Here is a 25,984-nt window from a genome sequence, read left to right as displayed (position 1 = left end):
ATCATACCCTGAGCCAAAGGCAGACGCTCAACCGCTGAGCCACCGAGGCATCCCCATTTAAGGCTTTTAAATAAAAACAAATTCAATTTAACTATTCTTTTCAAGAATAAATTTGTTACAATTACATAATGTATATTATGGTGATCAGAAAACTTTAAAATGTTCTTAGTGGAGTTGTATAATTGGCAGTCTGAGTGAGCTACATAGTGGCCCTGCTGGGAGGTAAAATAAGAAATAGTAATGATTTGTCTGGTCAGCTAGCAAACTTTACAGAATTAGTTCAGGAAAGTCCTAAACAATAGCAACAATAACATCAAACAGCAAATCCTGGGGACAAGAAAGAATCTGATTTCCAGAGTTGCTGTCCGTTACAATATTTAAATACCTGTTTGTCTACACAGAATTATGAGACATGCAAAAAAGAAAAAGGTAAGGCCCATATATGTGAAAAAAAAAAGGAATCAATAGAAACTATTGCTGAGGAAAGCCAGACCTTTAACTTATTAGACATAATCTTTTAAGTTATTTTAAATATGTTCAAAGGCAACCATATCTAAAGAACTAAAGGAAAATATGAGAACAATGTATCACCAAATACAGAATATTAATTTATGTATATATATGTATATATATGAGAAATTCACTAGAAGAAATCAGCAACAGACTTGAAGAGGCAGAGGCCAGGATCCATGAACTTGAAGACAGATCAGTTGAAATTATCCATTTTAAGGAACAGAGAGAAAAAAGAATGAGTAAGAATGAGCAGAGGGGATCCTGGGTGGCTCAGTCAGTTAAGTGTCTGCCTTTGATTCAGGGCATGATCCCAGGGTCCTAGGATTGAGCCCCACGTTGGGGTCTCTGCTCAATGGGGAGCCTACTTCTCCCTCTCCCTATGCCTACCACTCTGCCTACTTGTACTTTCTCTTTCTCTGTCAAATAAATAAGATCTTAAAAAAGAAAGAATGAACAGGGCTTTTAGACCTGTGGGACACCATAAAGCACCCCAATTTTTGGCAGTCCAGAAGACAGAAAAAAGGGTAGTAAGAATATTTGAAGAAATAATGGCCAAAAACTCTGGACATTTGAGGAGAAGACAAATCTATATATCTAAGAAGTTCAGCAAACTACACGGGATCCAAACTTAGATGCATCATAATTAAATTATCCTGAGATAGAAAATGTTGACAGCAGGAGGAGAGAAGTAATTCATGTATAAAGTAATCTCAACAAGATTGACAGTTGATTCATCAGGAACCATTGAGGCTAGAGGGCAATACTTGACATATTTAAAGTGCAGAAAGATAAAGGAGAGTCAATCAGAATTCTGTATTCACAAATCAAAACCACTGAGATACCTTTTTATACCAGTCAGAATGGCTAAAAATAACAAGTCAGCAAACTGACTTGTTGACAAGGATGCAGAAAAAGGGGAATCCTGTTACACTGTTGGTGGGAATGTATGCTGGTGCAGCCACTCTGGAACACAGTATGGAGGTTCCTCAAAAAGTTGAAAATAGAGCTACTCTACAACCCATCAATTGCACTACAAGGTATTTACCCCACAGATACAAATGTAGTGATCCAAAGGTGCATCTGCACTCCAGTGTTTATAGCAGCAGTGTCCACAATAGCCAAACTATGGAAAAAGCCCAGATGTCCTTCAATAGATAGATAAGATTTGTTATATATACACAATGGAATACTACACAGCCATCAAAAATGAAATCTTGCCCTTTGCAACAACGTGGATGGAGCTAGAGGATGTTATGCTAAGCAAAATAAGTCCATCAGAGAAAGACAGTTATTATATGATCTTACTCATACGTAGAATTAAAACAGAGGATCATAGGGGAAAGGAGAGAAAAATAAGATGAAATCAGAGAGGTAGACAAACCATAAGAAATGCTTAATCATAGTAAACAAACAGGGTTGCTGGATGGGAGGGGCTTGGGAGGGTTAACTGGGTGATGAACATTAAAGAGGGCACATGATGTAATGAGCACTGGGTATTATATAAAACTGATGAATCACTTACTACCTCTGAAACTAATACTACACTATATTAATTGAACTTAAATAAATAAAAGAATTCTTTATTCAACAAAACTTCCCTTCAAAGTGATGGTATAATTAAGACATTCATGGATAAACAAACCGTGAGCAACTATTACTATCTGATCAGCCCTGTAAGAATTACCACAGTGAGTTTTTCTGGTTGAAATGAAAGGAAACTAGACAGTACTTGAAAAGCACATGAAATAATAAAGTGTCATTGAAGGCAACTATAATATTAAATATAAAGTATTGTATGAATATATTTTTTATATTTTGTAACTTTTTTCTCCAATCTGATTTAAAAGACAACCATACAAAGCAGTAATTGTAAAACTCTGTTGATGGGCGTGACGTTTTAAGGGTGTAATTTGTATGACAGCAGCAACATAAAGGTGGAGGAAGAGAATGGAGCTATATAATAGAAACATTTTTATGTGCTGTTGGAATTAAGTGATTTTAAATTCAGACTCAATTGTTATAAGATGCTAAGTATAATTCCTTTGGTGTTTGTTAAGAAAATAACTAAAAAATAATATGGTAAAATAAATGACAAAAAAAGTAAGAATATACTAGAAAATGTTTAATATAGAAGAAGAAAGTAATGAAAGAATAGAGGAACAAAAATACCATGAATTAGACATATATGGAAACTCAACAACACATTTCTTAATTACCAGTGGGTCAAGGAAGCAATCACAATGGAAATTAGAAAACAGGTTGAGATGAATGGAAAAAAATATACACTAAAACTTAATAGGATGCAGCTGAAACAATGCTTAGAGGGAAATTTATAGCTTCAAAATAGCTCTAGTAAAAAGGAGGAAGATCTCAAATCAATAACCTAATGCTCTACCTTAAGATTTTAGAAAAAGAGCGAAATAAACCCAAAGCAAGGAATAAGAAGAATATAGTAAAGAGTGGATCTGAAATAGAGAATAGAAATCAGTAAAGAAAACAAATAAAACCAAAGGTAGGTTCTTTGAAAAGATAAATTGAGAAGCCTTGAGGTAGATCAAGAAAAGGAGAAGGCTCAAATTACTAATTTTTGTAAAGGATTACACTACTCATATGGCAGCAAATCAGAAGCTAGTTGAAATGGACAAATTCCTAGAAAGGTACAAGCAACCAACTCCAGCTCCTATAACAAGAGAGACTGAATTAGTAACAACAACAACAACAACAACAACAAAAAGCTTCTACAAAGCAAAGCCAGGGAACAGTGAATTCACAGATGAATCCTAACAAAAACTTCAAGAAGAATTAACACCAAAACTTCATAAACTTTTCCAAAGAATGGAAGATAAAGGAATACTCTCATCCTGCGAGGTCTGTATTACCTGGAATACCAGACAAGACTTCACAAAAATGAAAATAGTAAACCATGATCCCCCAACAAAAACCTGTGGCAAAATTCTAGTAAGCCAAATCCAGCAATATGTAAAAAGAATTATGTACCACAATCTAGTAGAATTCACCCAGGAATGAAGATTATTTTAACTTAAAAAAAGACAAATCAGTGTAATACAAAAATCACATCATCACCTCATAAATGAAGTATTTAAAGCTAACACTTTCTCATTTTTTAAATTATAAAAACAATGAACAAATGGAATAGAAGGGGACTTCCTCATCTTAATAAGAGTATCTGTGAAAAACCAAAAGCTTGTGTCATACTTGGTGGTGAATGACTGAATGCTTTCCCCCAAGATCAGAAATAAGAAAAGGATATCTGCTTTTGCCTTTTTAACATTCCTTGGAAGTTCTGGTAAGAGCAATTAGTCAAGAAAAAGAAAAGACATCTATTTATATTGGAAAAGAAGAAACCATTTTCTTTGCCGACGACATATTATGTATAGGATATCCTAAGGATCCAGACAAAAATCTATTAGAAGTAATAAATGAGGTCATTAAGGTTGCAGGACACAAGATGGGTATGCAGAATGAGTTGTGTTTTTACATACTAGCAAAGAACCTAAAAACAAAATTAAGTTAGTGCTCCAGGAGCACCGCAAATATAAAATATTTATTAATGAATTTAACAAAATAAGTACAAGACTTGCTCACTGAAAACTGTAAAACACTGTTGAAAGAAACTTGAAAAATACCTAAATGAATGGGAAGATATCCTGTGTCCATGCATTAGAAGCCTTAAGATGTTAATACTTGATATACAGGTTCAACATAGTCTTTGTGAAAAACCTCAGGTACTTTTATACAGAAATTGACAAGCTAATTCTAAAACCCATATAAAGGAATCCAGAAATGTTATTACATTATATATATTATACCAATAGATTCTTTAATATGACACCTAAAGCATAAGCAACCAAAGCAGAAGTGGATGAATGCTGTCCCCAAAGGACATATTAAGTGAAATGACAACTTACAGAATAAGAGAAAATGTTTGTAAATTATGATCAAGAACTGGTATGTAGAATATATACAGACTCACATAACTTAATAAAACTAATAGCCCAGTCCAAAAACAAGCAAAGGTTCTGAAAAGATATTTCTTCAAAAAAGATATGCATAGTCAAACACATGAAAAGACACTCAACACCATTTGTCATCAGGGAAATGCACATGGAAACCATTGTGAATACCACATCACTTTTACTAGGATGGCTACAGTAAGAAAAGATAAGTAATAACAGATATTGATAAAGCTGTGGAGAAATTGGAAACCTTGTATGCTGTTGGTGGACATGTAAAATACTGCAACCTCTTTGTTAAACTCCATCATAGTTACATATTACCCTGCAATTCCACTCTTAGGTAGATGCCCCTCAAAATTGAAAATGGGTGTTCAAACCAAAACTTGTACACAGTATTCCTAGCAACATTATTCCTGAAAGCCAAAAGCTGGAAACAACCTAAATGTCCATCAGCTGTTGGATGTATAAACAAAATGTGGTTATACTCATACTGTGGAGTAAATTTTGCCATATAAAGGAATGAAGTATTAGTACATTGTATAACATGAATGAAACTTGAAAGCATTTTGTTAACTGAAAGAAGTCAGACACAAAAAACCACATATTGCATGTATTACAAATCACAAATGTCTGATTGCATTTATGTGAAATGTCTAGAATAGGCAAATCTGTAGAGGGAGAATAGAGATTACTGTTTGCCTTGGGCTGGAGTAGGCAAGCTGGGAGATAATGAGGGAAAGGATAGTTAAAAAGGATGGGTTTTCTTTTTGGTATGTTGAAGGTATTCTAAAATTGATTGTGGTGATGGTTCAGCAGTCTTTGGGAATTATACTGAAAATTGAATTGTACGCTTTAAATAGGTGAATTGTATATATGTGGTTTATATTTCTTTTTTGTTGTTGTTGTTTATATTTCAATGGAACAGTTATACACAAACCCAAAAAAGAATGCTCCATAGTGTCTTTATTCTTAATAGCCCCCTGTTGGAAACACCCAAAAATCCACCAGGAAGAAAGGGTAACCAAGTTGTGATACATTCCTACTGTGTAACATTATTCTGCAGTAAAAAAGAACAAAACTACTGATTTTCATAATGGGTATCATAATGAGTTATAAAAATATTGAGCAAAAAAAGCCAGATATGAAAGGATGCATAGTATATGATTCATGTAGTTTAAGAGCAGACAAAATAATATATAGTGATAGAAACCATAACTTGATTGCTTCTGCAAAGGCTATGAAGGAGATGAAATAACTTACTGAGATAATGGAAATGTTTTACGTCTTGATTGAAGATTACATGGATGTAAATACTTGTTTAAGCTCATCACATGTGAAATTGGTGGATGTTACCATGTGTGAGATATATCCTTAATGGCCATTAAGGGCTGGGAGTTGGCATTACAGAAACTGCTTTAGGATCAGAGACATGCCTTAAGGTTTGAATGAGCAACTAGGATTGAATTCTGTTATGTGGTGACGTATCTTTAAAGAGCTTGGACTTTTCTGTCACTGAAAAGATAATTGAGAATTTCTGCCATTGGCCTTGAGCAGAGAAACAGGAAGGACCTTAGCAATCTGTATTAGACCTCAGATAGATTTTTCTTAAGTTACCTTTAAAAAAAAAATCAGCGTGCCCTGTTAATCTTTATCATGCATAGCTATGGGGTATGAATTTATGCTATCTTTTTGGTGCATAATCTCAGGCTAAGAATGTAACAAAACTAGACTAGGAACTAGCATAAACCAACACTATTATGTCTTTTAAGAGTTTATGAGACTCCTTACACAATAACTCTCACTGAAAATGTGCTTATAAACCATCCTAGGAAACCTAACCACCTTAAGAGGGAGTTGTTAGAGCAAACGAGAGGAAGAGCAGTTTAAGGTTTGGAAATAATATTATAGTCTAAAATAATGAGTTAAAAGAAGGCATAGAAAGCAGAATGAAAGAACAGAAGTTAAAAAAAAAAATAAGGTAGGTATGATGATGATAGATAAAATAAATACAAATACAAAATTACACATATCCAAATGGCATTACTACAATTTGTTAAATAAAAGAGTGCAGTGGCTGTAGTAATGTCAAGTGATTTCTTCAAACTGCTTACTAATTTAGTATATTTAATATCCTGAACTTTTACATAAAACATTTTAATACTATAATCTCCTTAAAATTATTTCTGATTGGCAGATTATCAAGATAGCCTAAAAGGTGATAACTCTTTAAAATTACAATTTGGATAGAGTATAAATAGAACTTAACAGTGTCTTTTTTTTTCCTCCAATGGTCCCCTTCTACCAGCACCACCAACTAACCAAGTATAGGCTAATCTGAGTCTATGCATTCTTTCATCAAGCAGCCCATCGGGATTACTGATAATGGGCACAGAATTTTTTTTAAATTTCATTCATTTATTCATGAGAGACACACACACACACACACAGAGGCAGAGACATAGGCAGAGGGAGAAACAGGCAGCCTGCAGGGAGCCTGATGGAGGACTCTATCCCAGGACTCTGGGATCACAACCTGAGCCAAAGACAGATGCTCAACCACTGAGCCAGCCACACAGATGTCCCAGCACAGAATATTTTTACTGAGATATTTGACTAAGAAATGATGGGTAACTTGATAATATTTGTATCCTTTTGAAACATTGAAAATTTGTAGCTGTGAGCTCTCCACATTGGATGAATGAGATCGTGTTTATTAGACTACTTTAAAAATATTGGATATGAAAATAATTTTCAAATCTATTTTATTTTAAAAACCTACTATTTACATTATTATCTGATATATCATAAGATTCCATTTTCTTAGCTAAAATGTATGTGCTTAATCTCTGGATCCAGTCATCTAGTTTAAGGAATTATAGTTAGACTAAACCATGCTTTGCAAACCTCACTGAACTGTCTGCCTCTATTTAACTTTTTAAATAATTCTGCATTGAGAACTATTCATAGGTAGTATCTCATTTCTAATTACACAGTAAAATGCACTAATGAAACTTTATTCATTGTTGCTTCCTTTATCTCTGCCTGTTGTTAAACTCCCCCCGCCCCCCCTTTTTTTTAAGGCAAACCTACACAAATTTGAATTAAATGTCCTAATTGCAGAGATATTCTTTGAGTAAATGATACTTAATATCCACCTATCCCCAATCCTGGAGATGCCTATTCTCTTTTACATCCATGTGTTGCTAATATTAATGGTACTGACCAACCCCCAATCCTCTTTATTGCTAGAGTGACTCACTGTTTCAGTAGCACTTATCTGGGGCCTTGATTCTTACTTAAACATGCTCTCTTCCCTTTCCCACCATAGTTGATTCTTTCTCACTTGACTAAGTGGTGGTGAGGTACATTTTCCAACTTTCTTTCCAGATTTATAAATACCAAAGTGCTGCTGGGTTTTCCTGTTCTGTGGTGCTTTTCTTCTTGCCCTTTAAACATTGACACACTTGTTGGAATTCCTACAAGTGTGGTAAATTGCAAGATTTGTGAAAGAATTATTTAACTTTTGGTAAATTGATTTGGGTATATTTCTCTTTGGTGTTCCATCATTGTTCCTTGCATTGTTGCCAACTATATGCAAATTATATTTCAGACCTGATAAAAATGGGTCTGTTACAAAAGAATAACCGTACAAATTGTTTTGAAATTTCCCTTGTATTTTAAATCAGAAATTTTTAATATTAACTCACACTTTCAGTGCTGAATGAGGTACTTTGAATACCTAAAAAAGTCCTCTATGTTTTCCTTTTATTTTTGTGTAATTTCCTCAAGTCAATTTTAAAAAGTTATTCACATTTAACCCATATTACTTGATACATTTTTACATATTCTTAAGATAGTTGGCAGCATTGTCCTTGATTATCTATTGGTTTGGGCTTATATAATATCTTTTTCTTTTCTCCATTTTTTGTTTTTCATTTGCTTCCTAAGGACATGATGATACAGCGCCATGTGCAATTTTGAAAAGTATGGATAGTTTTAGCTTTCTCCAACACCCAGTCCACCAGAGGAGCTTAGAGATTCTGCAGAGGTGCAAGGAAGAGAAGTACAGTAAGGCTGCAAATCCTGATAAACTGTGTGTCATCACATATCTGTTTGGAAATGGAAACCAGGAGCATTCTGCACCAGGGTGGGACATAAATTGCATAGGCAATGTGAGACATAATCCTATGATCAGTCTTAGGATATTTCCATTGAAACTATATATTTTTTTGAAACAGTTGATATACCTCTTCTTTGAACTTGGATGAGTATTTGCCTGTGATCCTTAGGTTGTTAATTATACTTGGTTTTAGGTTCTGAATTAGTTTCCAGTTTTGTCTTTAAAGTAGCTGAGTGATGGTTAAAAATGAGTTACGATTTTTTTCCTATTTTTTTTTAAAAGCTTTATTGAAATCTAATTGAGGTAAAATTGCTTGTAAAAGCATAGAGTAAGTTTTGACATATATATTCATTTGTGAAATCATTAACACAATCTAGCTAATTACCATATCCAATACTGCCAAAAGTTTCCTCTGCCCCTTTCTAATTTTGGCTGATTTTTATGCTTGCTTATGCTTGAATTTCAACATCAGCAGTGTTGCTTTTGTGTAACATTGCTTAATCCACTTAGTTTGATTGCAGTTCTATCAGACTTTACTGTCTGATTTGGAGCAAAGCCACCACATTAATGTTTTGGCTTAAGGAAGAATGAGAATCATGGTGGATATTCTTTTTTTTTTTTTAAATAAAATTAGTGTGAAAAGATGCCCTTGGTTTCCATTTCCTCTTTTCTATTTGTTATACTCATTCTGAATGAAAATGGTTCTTTTGCCTGTTGTGGGATTATAGTTATTTGGCTACTGCTATAGTGAAAATAGATCTTTCAGAATACTCAAAGCCCAACTCAGCATTTGCATATAATGGACCTAAATTACTTATATTTTGAGCTTTTTTACAAATCACCATACATTTACTTTGTTAATTTCACAGTTTTGTGATTAAAATTCCATGAAATTTTAGTATCCAATTATAAGTGAAAGAATGTTAAATAGAATTTCTGAAAGCAAATGTTGTGGATTCTTTCTTCAGTTCTTATTTTTGCTGTTTTGGTATAAGAAAATGTGTGATGCGTTTTGAAAAATACAATTAAAATGTTCTCTCATTTTAGAAAGAACAAAGGTAAGTATTTCATTTTAAAAAGATCATCCTGAAGTGTTAACATTAATTATTGTTGTTCTTTCTAAAAGGTATACAGAGTCTTCATTTCAATTACTTATCTGCCTTTTCTAAATCTTTTAATCCATGAGACATTATTTAAAACCACCTACAAATCTTTTTTGGGAGTTCAAATTAATTATTTTCAACTTCTAAATAGTTGGCAAGTCATTTATTTGTTTCGTTGATTTTCGTGACCTTCAGTCTGACAACACCAGGCCTGAAGGCATTCAAATTTTTTTTTTTTTTTGGCATTCCAGTTTTGTAAAGAATAGTAAGGCACCCAAGTACAACATAGGCTGCATGAGGAAATTATACATTTATCTGTGTTTATATGCAAATCTATAGAATTTGGAACTTTTCCATTATTTTAGGTAGTTTATTCCATTTTCTATTATAGTGCTACCAATAATTAACATTTTATAATGTATAAAATTACAAATTCAAGTCTGGGAGACTTTTTTTAAAAACCAGGGGACTACTACTTTAGGTAATGGATAATTGGCAAGGTGAATGAACCTTTCCACAGATAACAATGATAAAACTTGGAGGAAATTTTAAAAAACCAAAATGATTCGAAAGCACTGGAAAAAGACTAAACACTAAGACCAAAAAAGAAGCAGAAATCAGAGGAGAGTTTATTCTTTGAAGTAAGTAAAGTAGTGGATAAGAATTGTGAATCTGTGGCTTTCTGAACAAGGTGCTTCTCAACTCCGATTACCCCAGGGATAGAAAAATCACCACCATACTGGCTTGAGGTATCAGAGAATAAAGTTGAGGATTGGGAAACAACTTGGACTTTAGGAGGAAAGTCCTGGAACTGAGTAAGCTGCCCAAGAGCTAAAACCCAAAGTTAGAGTATGAATTGTGCCAGCCATACCTGGCTGACAGATGTGAGTACGCAGGGAAGCTGGTCAGCAAAGCCATGCAAACCAAATGGGAGACAACCTTTGAAAGATAAAAACTGCAGTGGGTGAAATTTGCAAGTTTGCTACTTTTTTGACAGAAGGCTTTTTGTATCTCTGCATAGCTCCTGCCTTAGTTGGAATCCCACAGGTAGAGAGGAGAGAGAAAGAGGCAAAGAAATATTTGAAGAAATCGTGGTCAAAAACATTTCCTGTTTGGTTAAAAAACAAAACAAAACAAAAAAAACAAACAAAAAAACAAGAAGATTAGTGACTTAGAGATCCAAGAAGATTAGTGACTTCCAAGTAGAATAAATAAAAAAGAAAGCCATTATTAGGAACATTGTAGGCAAACTGCTAAATACCAAAAATAAAGAGAAAATCTTGAAAGCAAGCAAGAGAAAATATGGCATATTAAATAAGGGGAATAATGATATGATTAACATCTATTTTATTAAAGCAGGGTAGACAGAAAGATACCCAAAAAGCATAATTAAAATCTTGCCCTCAAAAAATAAAATAAAATAAAATAAAAAAATAAAATAAAATAAAATAAATAAAATAAAATAAAATAAATAAAATCTTGCCCTCTCTTAAAATAAACCAAAACACTGCTGGCCTCTCCTAACCCCTAAACAAAATCCAACTTTCAGGCAAAATTTCTATATTTTTAGTTTGGGTCCGACAAGTTAACCATCTGTTAGGAGAAAAATCAACAGTTTTCAGAAAACATAACAGAATTTAGTGTTGCTACAATGTATTATCCACAGTGTTTATCAGTTAGCAAAAATATTCTTAAAAAATGAGCCTAAGGTATCCTTGGGTGACTCAGCGGTTTAGCACCTGCCTTTGGCCCGGGGCCTGATCCTGGAGTCCGGGGACCGAGTCCTACATCGGGCACCCTGCATGGAGCCTGCTTCTCCCTCTGCCTGTGTCTCTGCCTCTCTCTTTCTCTCTCTCTCTCTCTTTCTCTCTTTCTGTGTCTCTCATGAATAAATAAATAAAATCCTAAAAAAAAATGAACCTAAAATAAAGATGTTTTCAGATAAAAGCGATCTGAGGGAATTTGTCATCATAATACATATTCTATGAAAAATGATTATTGAATTTCTTATTTTTAATCAGAAAACTCAACTTTTTTTTTATTAAATTTTTTAGAGAAAGTGTGCAGTCAGTGAGGGGAGCTCCATGCTCAGCACTAAGCCTGACATGGGGCTCAATCTCATGACCCTGACATCATGACCTGAGCTGAAATCAAAAGTCAGATACTTAATCGACTGAATCATCTGGGCACCCTAATAATGGAAGTTATTTAGGCTAAAGGGAAATGGCATCAGATGGTAACTTGGATTAATACTAAGTAAGTGTTGGTACACTTTTCTGCAAAGGGTCAGATAGTAAATGTTTTAGGCTTTGGGAATCTTATGGTCTCTGTTGAAATATCTTAGCTGCACTGTGAAAGGAGCCATAGACAATACATAAATAAATGAGCATGACTGTATTCCAATAAAATTTTATTATGGACACTGAAATTTGAATTTCATATGATTTTTGCATGTCACAAAGATATTCTTCCATTTTTTTTTTTTCCTCAACCATTTAAAAATGTAAAAGCCATTCCCAGCATGCAGGCCATACAAAAACAGACAGCGGGTTTGATTTGGCCCAAGGACTCTTTTAGTTTGCTGATCCATGAATTATTGGAAGAAATAAACAGAAATAATAACCATGTATAAAAATAAATGACTATACATATTTCCTTTTAATTTCTTTTAAAAAGATACATGACTATTTAAAGTAAAAATTAAGGCATTGTTCTGGTGGCTTAAAATATGTCCACAAATTCTTTGATAGTCTTCCCTTCAAAAGACATGTGCTGGACTTAATGACTCACTTCTAACAAATGGAATGGACAGAAGTGACAGTGTGTGACCTTCACAATTAAGACAAAATTAGTGTGGTTTTTCTTTTGCTCCCACCTTCTCTCTCTAGTGACTGTTCTCTGTTACTTGGCAGGGAGGAAATTAGAGGAGTGGGGAGAAATTGGAGTTCTTGGAAGCATGAACTGCAGCCCCACTTTTGCAAAGATCCTTACCTGCCCTGGTAAGGAGAAGGAATAAGATGGTAGGAGGAAGAGAGGGAAAGGGTAGAAGAGAAGAATCTCACTTGAATTTGAACCCATGCTTTTGACATTCAGTCTATCCTCAGGCCATGTTTATGAAGAAGATGAAAGATCAGCAATTGTCAGAGAAGTGCTGTGGGCTCGATATAACTTACTCTCACCATGCTGACAATGCCTGCCTTAATGTTCCTAACCTCAGGCCTCAGTATGGTCCCACAAGTGATTGAAAATTTAACCTGACCAAGTGCAATTAATGGAATTCCACTGAGATTCCAAATGGAATTTAAGTCTGCCCAAATGGAATTAAAATAGAAATTAGTGACAGAAAGATACCTGAGAAGTCCTCCAATATTTTTTTTTAAAGTAATCTCTACATCCAACATGGGCTTGAACTCAAAACCATGAGATTGAGTCGCTTGCTCTTCTGACTGAGCCAGCCAGGCACCCCTCGAGAAATACTCAAATATTTTGAAAATAAGCCACATCTATAAATAACTTATGAGTTAAAGAATTCATAAGGGCAACTTAAAACTATTTTGATCTGAATGAGAATGGAAATACCATAATTTGAATAATGCAACTAAAGTAGTGTTTAGAAGAAAATTGATAGCTTTTTTTTTTAAGATTTTATTTATTCATGAGAAACAGAGAGAGAGAGAAAGTGAGAGAGAGAGAGAGAGAGAGAGAGAGAGAGGCAGAGACACAGGCAGAGGGAGAAGCAGGCTCCATGCAGGGAGCCCAACTTGGGACTCGATCCTGGATCTCCAGGATCAGGCCCTGGGCTGAAGGCGGCGCTAAACCGCTGAGCCACCCAGGCTGCCTGAAGATTGATGGCTTTAAATCCTTATATTAGAAGAAGAAGTCAAAATGATTGCTTTTACCTTATGAAACTATAAGAAGAGCATTTTAGACCCAAAATAAGTAAAGAGAAATGAGGAGCTACAATATGTGAATACAAAGTAGATTAACAGTAGAGAAAATCAGTGAAAACAAAAACCTGATTTTTCAAAAGAGCAATGAAATTGATAAAGCTCTAGTTCTGTCCAATAGAGCCTTCTGTGAAGATAAAAATGTTCTCCAGCTATGCTCTCTAAAACTGTAGCCATTAGCAACATATGGCTGTTAAGCACCTGAAAGTTACTGAAAATTGGAAAACTGAAGTTTTAATCTGATTCAGTCAGATCAAATTGAGAGCCACATGTGGCTAGTGGCTGCTGTATTAGTGCAGTCCTATCCTTCTGATCAAGAAATATGAGAGAAGGCACAAATACTGTTAACTGGAATGAACAAGATAGACATCAAAAGATTAAGGAAATATTATGAACACTTGTGTCAATAAATTAAAAACTTAGATGAAATGGACAAATTCCTTGAATGTCAAACTAAGTTGGCCCAAGGAAAAATAGAAAATGTGGTCACTCCTATATCTATTAACAATAACAGATTCAAAAGTAAAGTCTTACCCCATACAAGAAATGCCCAGACCCAGATAGCTTTAATAGTAAATTTTATTTAAGGAACATTTAAGGAAAGAATAATGCCAGTTCTCTTCAACTCTTTCAGAAAATATAGGAGCAAGGTACTCTATGCAAATCATATCTTGAGGCCAGTATACTCTTAATACCAGAGTCAGACAAAAACATTACAAAAAAACTACAGATCAACATACCTCACAATAATAGACATAAAAAGCCTTAACAAAAGAAGGGCTAACTAAATTCACCAATATATTAAAGGAGAAGACATGAAATCCAGTGGAGTTTATTCCAGGAAAGATTGGTTTGATAATAGAAAATCAATCAATATAACTCACTCTATTATCCATCTAAAAAAGAAAAAGCATATGACATCTCAGTTGATAAAAAGATTTTGTCATAATTCTTCATTCATTCCTATTTAAAAACTTATAGGAGCCTAGAGATAGAAGGCAATCTCTGTTTTATAAAGAATATGCATGAAAATCCTATAGCATTCTTCATACTCAATGATGAAAGATTGAATACTGCTTCTCTGACATTGAGACAAGGCAAAGATACCTGTTTTTGCCACTCAGATTTAACCCTCTACTGAAAGTCATACACAGTGCTATAAGGCAACAAAAAGAAATAAAAGGTACATAGATTGAAAAGGAAGATGTAGACAAATGATCATCTATATAGAAAGTGCTAAGGAGTTTAAAATATGCTCTTTGATATAGAAAGTAAATTCCAACAATCTCACAGGATACCAGGTAAATTCACAAAAATCTATATTTTAGCCATGGACATGTGGAAAATGAAATCTATGAATTTCATTTATACATCTTTGGCAGTCAGCCTCCTCGATAGTCTCCAGTTATCCTCATATTTTGGTATTCACAACTTTGTGTAGTCTCTTGCATTTTACCCATCTTGGTCTATGTATAAGACATGCCAGAAGTGATAGTATGTCAATTCCAAAATTAAGTTATGAAAGACTGCAGTTTCCACCTTAAGTAATTTCTCACTTGCTAGCTCTCTCAGATCACTGTTTCTGGGAGAAGCAAGCTGCCATTTGTGAGTAGCCCTGTGAGAAAGCCCCCTGAAGCCTGCAGTCTACAGTTAGGAACTGATCCTTGCTACTAATTATGTGAGTGACCTTGGAAACAAATCTTTCAATTCCATTTCAGTCTTCAGGTGACCACAGCTTTGGCCAACAGATTGACTATAACTTCATGAAGATACCCTATCTGAACCACCCAGCTAAGCAGTTCTTGAAACCGGTTTTGTTAGAAACTCTGATTATAACTGTTATTTTTAAGTGCTAGGTTTTGAAGTGCTTTAATATGCAATGGGTAATAATGTAACATACTAAAACATGAACTACTAAAGGATGAGTTTAATTAATTAATTAATTGAGAGAGCATCTTAAGCAGGCTCCACACCCAGCACAGAGCCCAATGAGGGGCTCCATTTCACAACTCTTTGATCATGACCTGAGCTGAAATCAGAAGTCACATACTTAACCAACTGAGCCACCCAAGCACCTCACTTAGGGATAACTTTATGAAATATGTGTTAGACCTGTACACAACTACAAGGAATTGAAAAATACCTAAATAAATGAAGAGAGATACATGTTTTCTTTTTCTTTTTTTCCAATACATGTTTTTGTATTGCTGAGATGTTCTCCTCCAATTAGATCTATAGATTGAGTGCAATTCCAATGAATATCACAGCAGATTTTTAGTAGAAATTCACAAGCTAATAACTAAGATTTATATAGAAATATAGAATACCTAGGATGACAAAACAATTTTGAAAAAGAATGACAAAGCTGGAGAACTTATTCTATATGATTTCAAGACTAAAATAATCATGACATTGCTCTGTTAGTGTAAAGATCAAGAGATCAATAAAACCAAATAAAAATGCAGGAAAAGATCTACACATATAGGTCAGTTGATTTTCTATATAAGTACTGAGATAATCGAGTAGGGTTGAGCATGGTCTTTTAAACAAGTGACATTGGGACAATTAGGTAGCCTTATATAACAAGAGGACTTAGGATGCCTGGGTGGCTCAGTTGGTTAAACATCTGTCTTAGGCTCAGGTCATGATCCCAGGGTCCTGAGATTGAGTCCTGCATTGGGCTTCTTGCTTGGCAGGGAACCCATTTCTCTCTCTGCCTGCTGTTCGCCTTGCTTGTGCGCATGTGCGTGCTCATGCTCTCTCTCTCTCTCATAAATAAATTAAAAAATCTAAAAAGAAGAAGAGAACTTTGACCTTTACCCTATATTCTGAGTAAGATTGAACTTGAAGTGGGTCATATAGCTCATCATAAAGAGTAAAACTATTAAGTTTGTAGAAGAAAACCTGAGAGAAAATCTTCGCAAAAATTTCTTAGATGGGACTTAAGAGCATAAACTATTTAAAAAAAGAAAAAGGGTAAAATGGAGTTCACCAAAATTGAAAATTTCTACTTTAAAAAAGATCTTGCTCAGAAAACTAAAAGCATACCACACCCTGGGAAACAATATTTGTGTAATAATTTATAATACTGATGACTGATAATGGACTTGAAAACAATATTTTAAGAACCCTGTAGTTAATAAAATTAAGCAGTTCAGTTAAAAATAGTCTAAAGACTTGAACATGTGCTTCAAAAATAAGATATAGGAATGATCCATAGGTTTGTGACAGATGATCAGTTTCATTAGTCATTAGGGAAGTGCAAAATATCACAATGAGGCCACAGTAACAGCCTCTGTCACAGCTGGATTTTAACAAGTTGACAATACTTAAAGAGTATTGACAGTACTAACTCATGATGAGGATGTGGAGCAACTAGAATGCTTATATACTCTACTGCAATGTAAAACAGTACAATTATTGTGGGAAAGAGTTTGTCAGGTTTTTTAAAATAAAGGTAAGCATATACTTTCCAGTTCCATTAATACCAATCCCAGATATTTATCTGAGAGAAATGAAAACGTATGTTCACACAGATACTTTTATAGATCAATTGTTAAAATAATATGCTGAATGAAACCTTACATAAAAGAGGACATACTGTTTTATATCCCATTTATATCAAATTCTAGAAAATGCAAACCACTCTATGTGGGTATCAGATTAGTGGTTGCCATGATCCAGGAGGGTGTGTGGTGGGTTTTCAAAGAAAAGGCACAAGGGAACTCTTGGGAGATGATGCAAATATTCTGTATCTTCTTTTGGTAGTAGTATTATCAAAACTTATGCAACTGTATACTTCAAATGCATGTATTCTATATGTAAGGTTTACCACAGTAAAAATAATTACATATCATGAAGCCTGACAAAAGTCACAGACAAATATATATAGAAGAGACTATTTTGCATGGAATTAAGACTATCAAAAATAAAAATAAAATGGTATATGATCAGAATTCATGTTTGAAAATGGGAGAAACAAATGGGAGAAATAAATAGAATGTTATTTTGGTGGAGCCTACAGGAAAGGCAGGGAGCTATATTTTTCTTGAATTGGTAGAATATAGATATTTGTCAAAGTCAATCAATTTGGGTAAATAAACATGATTGTGTGTGTCTAATAGACAACCATAATAATAACAAAAATAGAATCACTTTTATCTTTTAAAGTGGCTTAGGAAGCCTTTAACAAATGAAAACTAAGAAAGGAAAAAATGAGTTTCAGAGTAAAATAAATGAAAAACATGAAAATATAAGAAATAAGTACTGCTATTTAAAATTAATAAAAATAGATTAACCTCATCAATTAAATTCTCCAAATGAATTTTTCAAGAAGTTCAGTTAAATAATATCTACATGATTTTTTTTTTAGAAGACTTTATTTCAGAAAGAGAGAGAGAGAGAGATAGAGAGAGAGCAGGAGTGGGGAAGAGAGGAAGAAGCAGGCTCTCTGCTGAGCAGGGAACCCACCATCAGGCTCTATCCTGACGTGGGCTGAGGGAGAAAACATTTCTCTGAGCCACCAGGCATCCCATATCTACAAGATTCTCAAAATGATGAAAGTAAAAGGATGGACAAAGGTATACCAGGCAAAGGTGAAAATAAATAGAGTTAGGTAGTAATCTAAACAGATCTACACTGATAGAACTTATTAAAAGAGTTGAGAAAGACAAAACCTGAACTCACTGGAAAGTGTTGAGATCTGATAAAGAAATGATAGATATGTTCTATGTATCTAAATAAACAATTACTTTATAAAACTTAGTAGTAAAACTTAATTTGCTTGATTAATAGGGGAAAAACAAGGTGAAAATAAGTACGGGGTAACGACATTTGAGATGGGAAGGGGATAACTAGAATCGAAGCATTCAGAGGTTCTTGTACTCTTTAGCAAAACGGAAGAGAATTCCATTTAGAATTCGTGGATATGTTAAAAATTCAAGGATAATCAAAGAAGAGAGTATATATGACTTCCAAAACAAAAGAAACCAAAATATAAAGGAAATAATTCAGTAGAAGTCTGGATAAAAGCATATAATAATTAGGGAGATACAAGGCATAAAATAAGTCAGAAAAACGAAGAACAACAGTAATACCAGTAAATTAAAATGAACCAAATGAAATAGTTAAATAACAAGTCATGCAATTAAGAAAAAGAAAACTTAGTTGTGAGATGTTTATAAGAGAAAATCCTAAATCATATGAACACAAAAGATTCAAAATAAAATATTAGAATACAGCTGTATCAGAAAATTGATTCTTGTTCTCTTAAATGTTTTCCCACTTCCTATAGTCAACTCTTAAGATTTCTGTTACTATAAATTAGTTTTGCCTTTTCTAAAAATTTTACAGAAATGGAATCATACAGTATGTATTCTTTTGTGTTCTGATTCTCTTAGGCAATATGATAAATACACCCATGTTATGTTGTTTCATATACAGTTAGTTTGTTGCTGAGTTATTATGTATATAAAAACAATTGTGTGTACAACTTTGTGTTTATCATTTGTTTCTTGATGGATATAAGGGTTAAATATACTGCTTTCAGCTATTGTGAGAAGCCCCGCTATAAACATTCTTGTTTATGTCATTTTGTGTACATATGTTTTCATTCCTCAGGTAAAACTTATGGTTGGTTATAATGTCATAAGGTAGACATGTTTAATGTCATTAGGAACTATCAAATTTTGGTACTTTACAGATATTTTATTTTCTTTTGACTTACATTATTTGTGATGATAAACTCAGATGTAATCCCATTATACTTCTTTCATATCTAGTGTACCTTTTTTCCTCTGGCTGCTAGACATTTTCTCGTTGTTTTTTGGTTTTCAGTAATTTATGATGTTCCTAGATATGATTTATATTTATCCTTTTTGGGATTTGCTGTACCTTTTGACCTGTGCTTCAGTTGTCTTTCATCAAATTTAGGAAATTTTTGGCTGACATTGTTTCAGAAACTTTTTCTGTTGCAGTTTCTTTTATTTCTAGATGTCAGTTAAATGTTTTTAGAATATTTGATCTGTCTCAATTCCTCATACTCTGCTCATTTTTCTCTTATTTTTGTTCTTTCATTCTTCAGATTAGATAATTTTTATTTATTGATTTCAAGTTCATTGTGCTGTTCAAAGTCTTCTTTTAAATCCATAGAATGAATATAGAATGAATTTTTTTTTAAGATTTTACTTATTTATTCATGAGGGACAGAGAGAAGGCAGAGACCTAGGCAGAGGGAGAAGCAGGCTCCTCTCAGGGAGCCTGATGGTAGGACTTGATCCCGGACTCTGGGATCACACCCTGAGCTGAAGGCAGACACTCAACCACTGAGCCACCCAGGCGTCCCTAGAATGAATTCTATTTCAGTTTTAGTTCCAGAATATCCATTTGGTTCCTTTTTACAGTTCCTGTTTTCCTTTAAGTTTTGCTGTCTGTTAACTCGTAAGACCATCTTCTACTTTAAGTCATTGACCATTATGATGCCTATTTTAAAGGTATGTATGTATGTATTTAGTTAAAAGGTTTTTAAATGCTCATCCTAGCAAGTGGGGCATGATGGAATTTGAAGCTGTTGGAATGAGATCAGGAGAGAGTGCACAGGCCTTCATTTTCTGAGTGATCAGTTGCTAACGTTCAGCATATTTATTATTCCTTATGCCCTCTGAATATTTAAAATATTTAATAATTGATGTTGAAAATCACACAGAAGGAAATAAGGAGGTCAGATAATATGCATAAAAGAACCACCCTCAAAGAAACACCCTGTTGTGTTTGCAGGGAAAATACTCCCAAGGAGAAGAAAATTTCCCGTGAGTACTTTATAGTATAGAAGAATTTAAGAATTTGAATCCAGTAAAGCAGTAGCACAAATTCAAGACAATAAAATATTAGAATGATTTTGAAAAGAGGTATAGAACTATCAAAGCATGCAGAAGCATAAAACTACATTTGTATGACCTCAAAGTATAGTGGAAAATAGCTGAAGATTGAATTGCTAATATTGATGAAAGGTCTGAGATGATTTCGTTTCAATACACAGAAGAAAAGAATAGATATGGAGGATAGAAAATGATAATTTGTCATAGGGATAATTGGTGCTCATAACTAAGGAACTGATTAAATAAAACAAAAACAATGAATTCAGTATATAAGAAAATAAAGTTCTAACTGAATTAGTTGATCATAAGATATTTTCAGTAACAGTTTACTGGAAATTCTCCTGGGAATTTAATTAGGAGTGGAATTACTGGGTTTACTTTTTTGATAATATATGCCAAAGTACTTTCCAAAGTGACTGTATTGCTTCACATTGCAGCAGTGTACAAAAGGTTTCAATTTTTTTTCTTGTCTGTGGCAACACTTTTATCTGTCTTTCTGATTATAGCCATCCTGGTGGGGATAAAGTGGTATCTTATTATAGTTTTGATTTTCATTTCTTTGATGACTAATGATGTTAAGCATCATTTCATAAACTTACTAATGATTTGCATATCTTCTTTGGAAAAATATCTATTCATATCCTTTGTTCATTTTTAAATTGGGTTGTCTTTATTATTCAGTTATAAGAGTTCTTTTTATTGTCTGGATTCAAGTTTCTTATCAGATAGTTGAGTAACAAACTTTTTTTTTTTTTAGCATTCTGTGGGTTGTCTTTTTACTTTCTTGATCTGTTGTCCTTTGAAGCACAGTAGTTTTAAATTTTGAGAATGTCCACTTTATACATTTTTTTTTTGGTTGCTTATGCTTTTGGTAACATATCTAAGTAATTTTATTGCCTAATTCAATGTCATAAAGATTTACTCCTATATTTTCTTTTGAGAATTTTATAAATTCAGCACTTACTTTGATTTTTGGTCCAATTTCATTCTTTTAAATGGGGATATATCTAGTTTTTCCAGCACCATTAGTTATAAAGATTATTCTTTTCTCATTGCATTGTCTTTTTTTTTAATTGGAGTTCAATTTGCCAACATATAGCATATCACCCAGTGCTCATCCCATCAAGTGCCCTCCTCAGTGCCCATCACCCAGTCACCCCCAGCCTCCGCCCACCTCCCTTTCCACCACCTCTTGTTCATTTCCCAGAGTTAGGAGTCTCTCATGTTCTGTCTCCTTTTCTGATATTTCCCACTCATTTTTCTCCTTTCCCCTTTATTCCCTTTCACTATTTTTTATATTCCCCAAATGAATGAGACCATATAATGTTTGTCCTTCTCCGATTGACTTACTTCACTCAGCATAATACCCTCCAGTTCCATCCACATTGAAGCAAATGGTGGGTATTTGTCGTTTCTAATGGCTGAGTAATATTCCATTGTATACATAAACCACATCTTCTTTATCCATTCATCTTTCGATGGACACCGAGGCTCCTTCCACAGTTTGGCTATTGTGGACGGACATTGCTGCTCTAAACATCGGGGTGCAGGTGTCCCGGCGTTTCATTGGATCTGTATCTTTGGGGTAAATCCCCAGCAGTGCAATTGCTGGGTCATAGGGCAGATCTATTTTTAAGTCTTGGAGGAAACTCTGCACAGTTTTCCAGAGTGTCTGCACCAGTTCACATTCCCACCAACAGTGCAAGAGGGTTCCCCTTTCTCCACATCCTCGCCAACATTTGTTGCTTCCTGCCTTGTTAATTTTCCCCATTCTCACTGGTGTGAGGTGGGATCTCATTGTGGTTTTGATTTGTATTTCCCTGATGGCAAGTGATGCGGAGCATTTTCTCATGTGCTTGTTGGCCATGTCTGTGTCTTCCTCTCTGAGATTTCTGTTCATGTCTTTTGCCCATTTCATGATTGGATTGTTTCTTTGCTGTTGAGTTGAATAAGTTCTTTATAGATCTTGGATACTAGCCCTTTATCTGATATGTCATTTGCAAATATCTTCTCCCATTCTGTAGGTTGTCTTTTAGTTTTGTTGACTGTTTCTTTTGCTGTACAAAAGCTTCTTACCTTGATGAAGTCCCAGTAGTTCATTTTTGTTTTTGTTTCTCTTGCCTTCATTAATGTATCTTGCAAGAAGTTGCTGTGGCCAAGTTCAAAAAGGGTGTTGCCTGTGTTCTCCTCTAGGTCTGATGGAATCTTGTCTCACATTTAGATCTTTCATCCATTTTGAGTTTATCTTTGTGTATGGTGTAAGAGAATGGTCTAGTTTCATTCTTCTGCATGTGGCTGTCCAATTTTCCCAGCACCATTTATTGAAGAGACTGTCCTATTTCCAGGGGATAGTCTTTCCTCCTTTGTCGAATATTAGTTGACCATAAAGTTGAGAGTCCACTTCTGGATTCTCTGTTCTGTTCCATTGTTCATTGCATTGCCTTGACATCTTTGTCAAAATTCATTAGATCATAAATGTAAAGGTCTATTCAGTATTCTGAATTCCTTTCCATTGATTTGTCTTTCTTTATGAGAATACCATACTGTCTCAATTACTCTATCTTTGTAATATGTTTCAAATTCAGGAATGTTTCAAATTCAGGAAGCGTGAGTCCTCCAATCTGTTCTTATTTTTCAATACTGTTAGGGCTATTCTGGATCCTCTGCATTGCCATATTAATTTTAGGATGAGTTTATTCATTTCTGTAAAAAATCAATGCTGCAATTTTAATAGAGGTTGCATGGATATATAGATAAATTTAGAGAGCATCACTATCTTGACAGTAATTAAGTTTTCCAATTCATAAGTATGGATGTCATTCCATTTATTTAGGTTTCTTTTAATGATGTTTTGTGATTTTCAGTGTAAACATTTTATACTTTTTAAAGTTTATTCTTTTTGTATTATTTTGATGTTATTAATGGAATTGTTTCTGATTTTCTTTTCTGATTATTACTATTGAATAGAAATACAATTGGTTTTTAAATATTGATCTTATATCTTATAATTGTGCTGAACTCTTTTATTAGTCCTACTAGTTTTTTATGGGTTACTTAGGATTTCCTACCTACAAGATTGTTATCTTGAATACTTTCACTTCCTTTCCAGTGTGTCTTACATATATTAAATGTTTGTATGCGTGTGTTATGAAAATTCATGGCCTTATGTGTATAGAGAGCTTCAGTGTTTATCATATGATTTAAAGTAAATTATAGGGAACCCTGGGTGGCACGGCGGTTTAGCGCCTGCCTTTGGCCCAGGGCGCGATCCTGGAGACCTGGGATCAAATCCCACGTCGGGCTCCCAGTGCATGGAGCCTGCTCTGCCTATGTCTCTGCCTCTCTCTGTGTGTGTGTGACTATCATAAATAAATAAAAATTAAAAAAAAATAAAGTAAATTATAACTTAAGAAATACTGGTAATGCTTAATAGGACATAATTTGTTGTTTTTGATTCTCAGTGTCTATATGTAATATTAATTGACCTCTGAAATCTATAGCTCATGTCAGCAGTATAACTATTGCTGAAAAATGATGCAAAGGAATCATTAGGAATTCTTTGAATCATTATTTAAAATAATGAGCTTATACATTTCTAGACCTTCAGCCTAGTTATCCTTCATTTTCTGTTAATATTTAAATGAGAGAAGAAATATAATTTATTATTTAATTCCCTAGTTGGGTTCATTGTTGCCTAAGTCAAATTAGTAAGTAATAATCATGTCACTTGGTTCATATTATTTAGGTATTTATGATATGCTTAGCAAATATTTACTGTTGAAATACATTAATTCTATTTGTCCTTAGAAAAATTGTTTCATGTTTAGTTTCTTTTAGCATTGATTTGAAAATGTCTGCTTTTTATATATTAGGTATAGCCCGGAAAAATCCCAGAACACCTCTTTCTGATCTCCAGAGCATGAATACTCTAAATGAAAAAAACCAACAGTAAGTAATTTTGGTTTATGTTTTCAAGGAAGTATAGAAGAAATAATTCTTATAAATACTTTTGTGGCTTAAAAATATGAAGAAAATCAGGCCTAAGTTTTTTTGTTTCTTGAAGCTCTTATAAATACTGTAACAAGGTTTGAAATTGGACTAAATGTGCATGTAACTAGTCACAGTTACACTATTTGCAGCAGCATTAACCTATAGTAAGAGGTAAGACTGAGGAATGTGAAATGGTACATAATAAGTTTGATATACATATTTAATGGGAAGCTCCTTTTCAGTCTTTATACATTTATGTAGCATTGGATAGAATATAAAAATACCTATGTACATTAGGAAGCATACCAACAAAATGAACCTACCACCCACGTTCAGAACCGGAAGATTATTAGTATTACTGCAATCACCTTTATATTACTTTCTAATCACTCCCTTCCCCTCTTCCCTCAGGTGACTGCTATCCAGAATTTTCTGTTTATCATTACTGTGCTCTTAAAAATGTTTTACAGTAAATGTATGTTTTTTCTAAGCAATAATTTGTTTGGCTTTGCTAGTTTTTGAGTTTTACAAAAATACTGGTACATAGTATGCTGTCTTCTATGACTTCTTTTCTCTTCAACTATTCACTTAAGATTTATCCAACTTCTTGCATTGTAGTTTATTCTTTTTAGCTGCTGTATAATATTACATGTTATGGGGGGTGGGGAGTTATGGTTTAATAGATATGAATTTTCAATTGGACTAAAACTGGAGATGGATACTCGTGCTGGGTGCAGAGCAATGTGAATGTACTCAATGCCAGTTTACTCAGTATACATTGAAAATAATAAAATGAGAGAGAACGGATTGGTGGTTGCTCAAGGCTAGGATAAGATGTGGGCAAAATAGGTGACAGTGGTCAAAAGATGCAAATTCCCAGTTATAAATAAGTTCTGGGAAAATAACAGGTAGTATAGTGACCACAGTTAAATGATACTGAGTTGTATATTTGAAAGTTGCTAAGAGAGTAGATCTTAAAAGTTCTCATCACAGAAAAAAATTTGTAACTGGGTGTGGTGATAAATACTAACTATACTTATTCTGATACTCATTTTGCTGTATATATAAATATTCAGTTGTTATATTGCATACCTGAAACTGATCAAATGTTATGTGTCAGTTATTTCTCAGTAAAGAAGAAAAAATGGTAAGTTTTATGTTACAGTTTTTTCTTTTTTAGATTTTATTTATTTGAGAGAGAGAGGGAGCACAAGCAGGGGAAGGGACAGAGGGACAAGCAGACTCCTGCTAAGCGCAGAGCCAACCCAGAGCTCGATTCCAGGACCCTGAGATCGTGACCTGAGCCAAAGTCAGATACTTAACCAACAGGGCCACCCAGGTGCCCCATTATGTATTTTTTTTTTATCACAACAAAATGATTGTATGGCATTAATATACTGTAATTGATTTGTCCATCAGTGGATATATGGGTGGTTCTTTTACTATTATAAATGGTGCT

The 25,984-nt window shown here is 33.9% G+C and overlaps 1 protein-coding gene across 10 annotated transcripts in view; it reads left to right on the top strand.

Annotated features, from left to right (window-relative positions):
• The window catches only part of MYO9A (myosin IXA), a 263,829-nt gene that overhangs the window by 124,031 nt on the left and 113,814 nt on the right, over positions 1 to 25,984 (top strand). For 9 of the 10 annotated variants that reach the window (XM_077881727.1, XM_077881730.1, XM_077881728.1 and 6 more), the window contains 2 exons: positions 8,439 to 8,558; positions 24,408 to 24,483. In XM_077881727.1, the coding sequence (XP_077737853.1) occupies positions 8,439 to 8,558; positions 24,408 to 24,483 (196 nt within the window). The remainder of the gene's footprint in view (positions 1 to 8,438; positions 8,559 to 24,407; positions 24,484 to 25,984) is intronic. The other variant, XM_077881731.1, reaches the window with a different exon arrangement.

The sequence above is a fragment of the Canis aureus genome, chromosome 32 (assembly GCF_053574225.1).
Source record: "Canis aureus isolate CA01 chromosome 32, VMU_Caureus_v.1.0, whole genome shotgun sequence".
Classification (NCBI taxonomy): Eukaryota; Metazoa; Chordata; class Mammalia; order Carnivora; family Canidae; genus Canis; species Canis aureus.
This window is presented reverse-complemented; position numbering and strand designations above follow the sequence as displayed.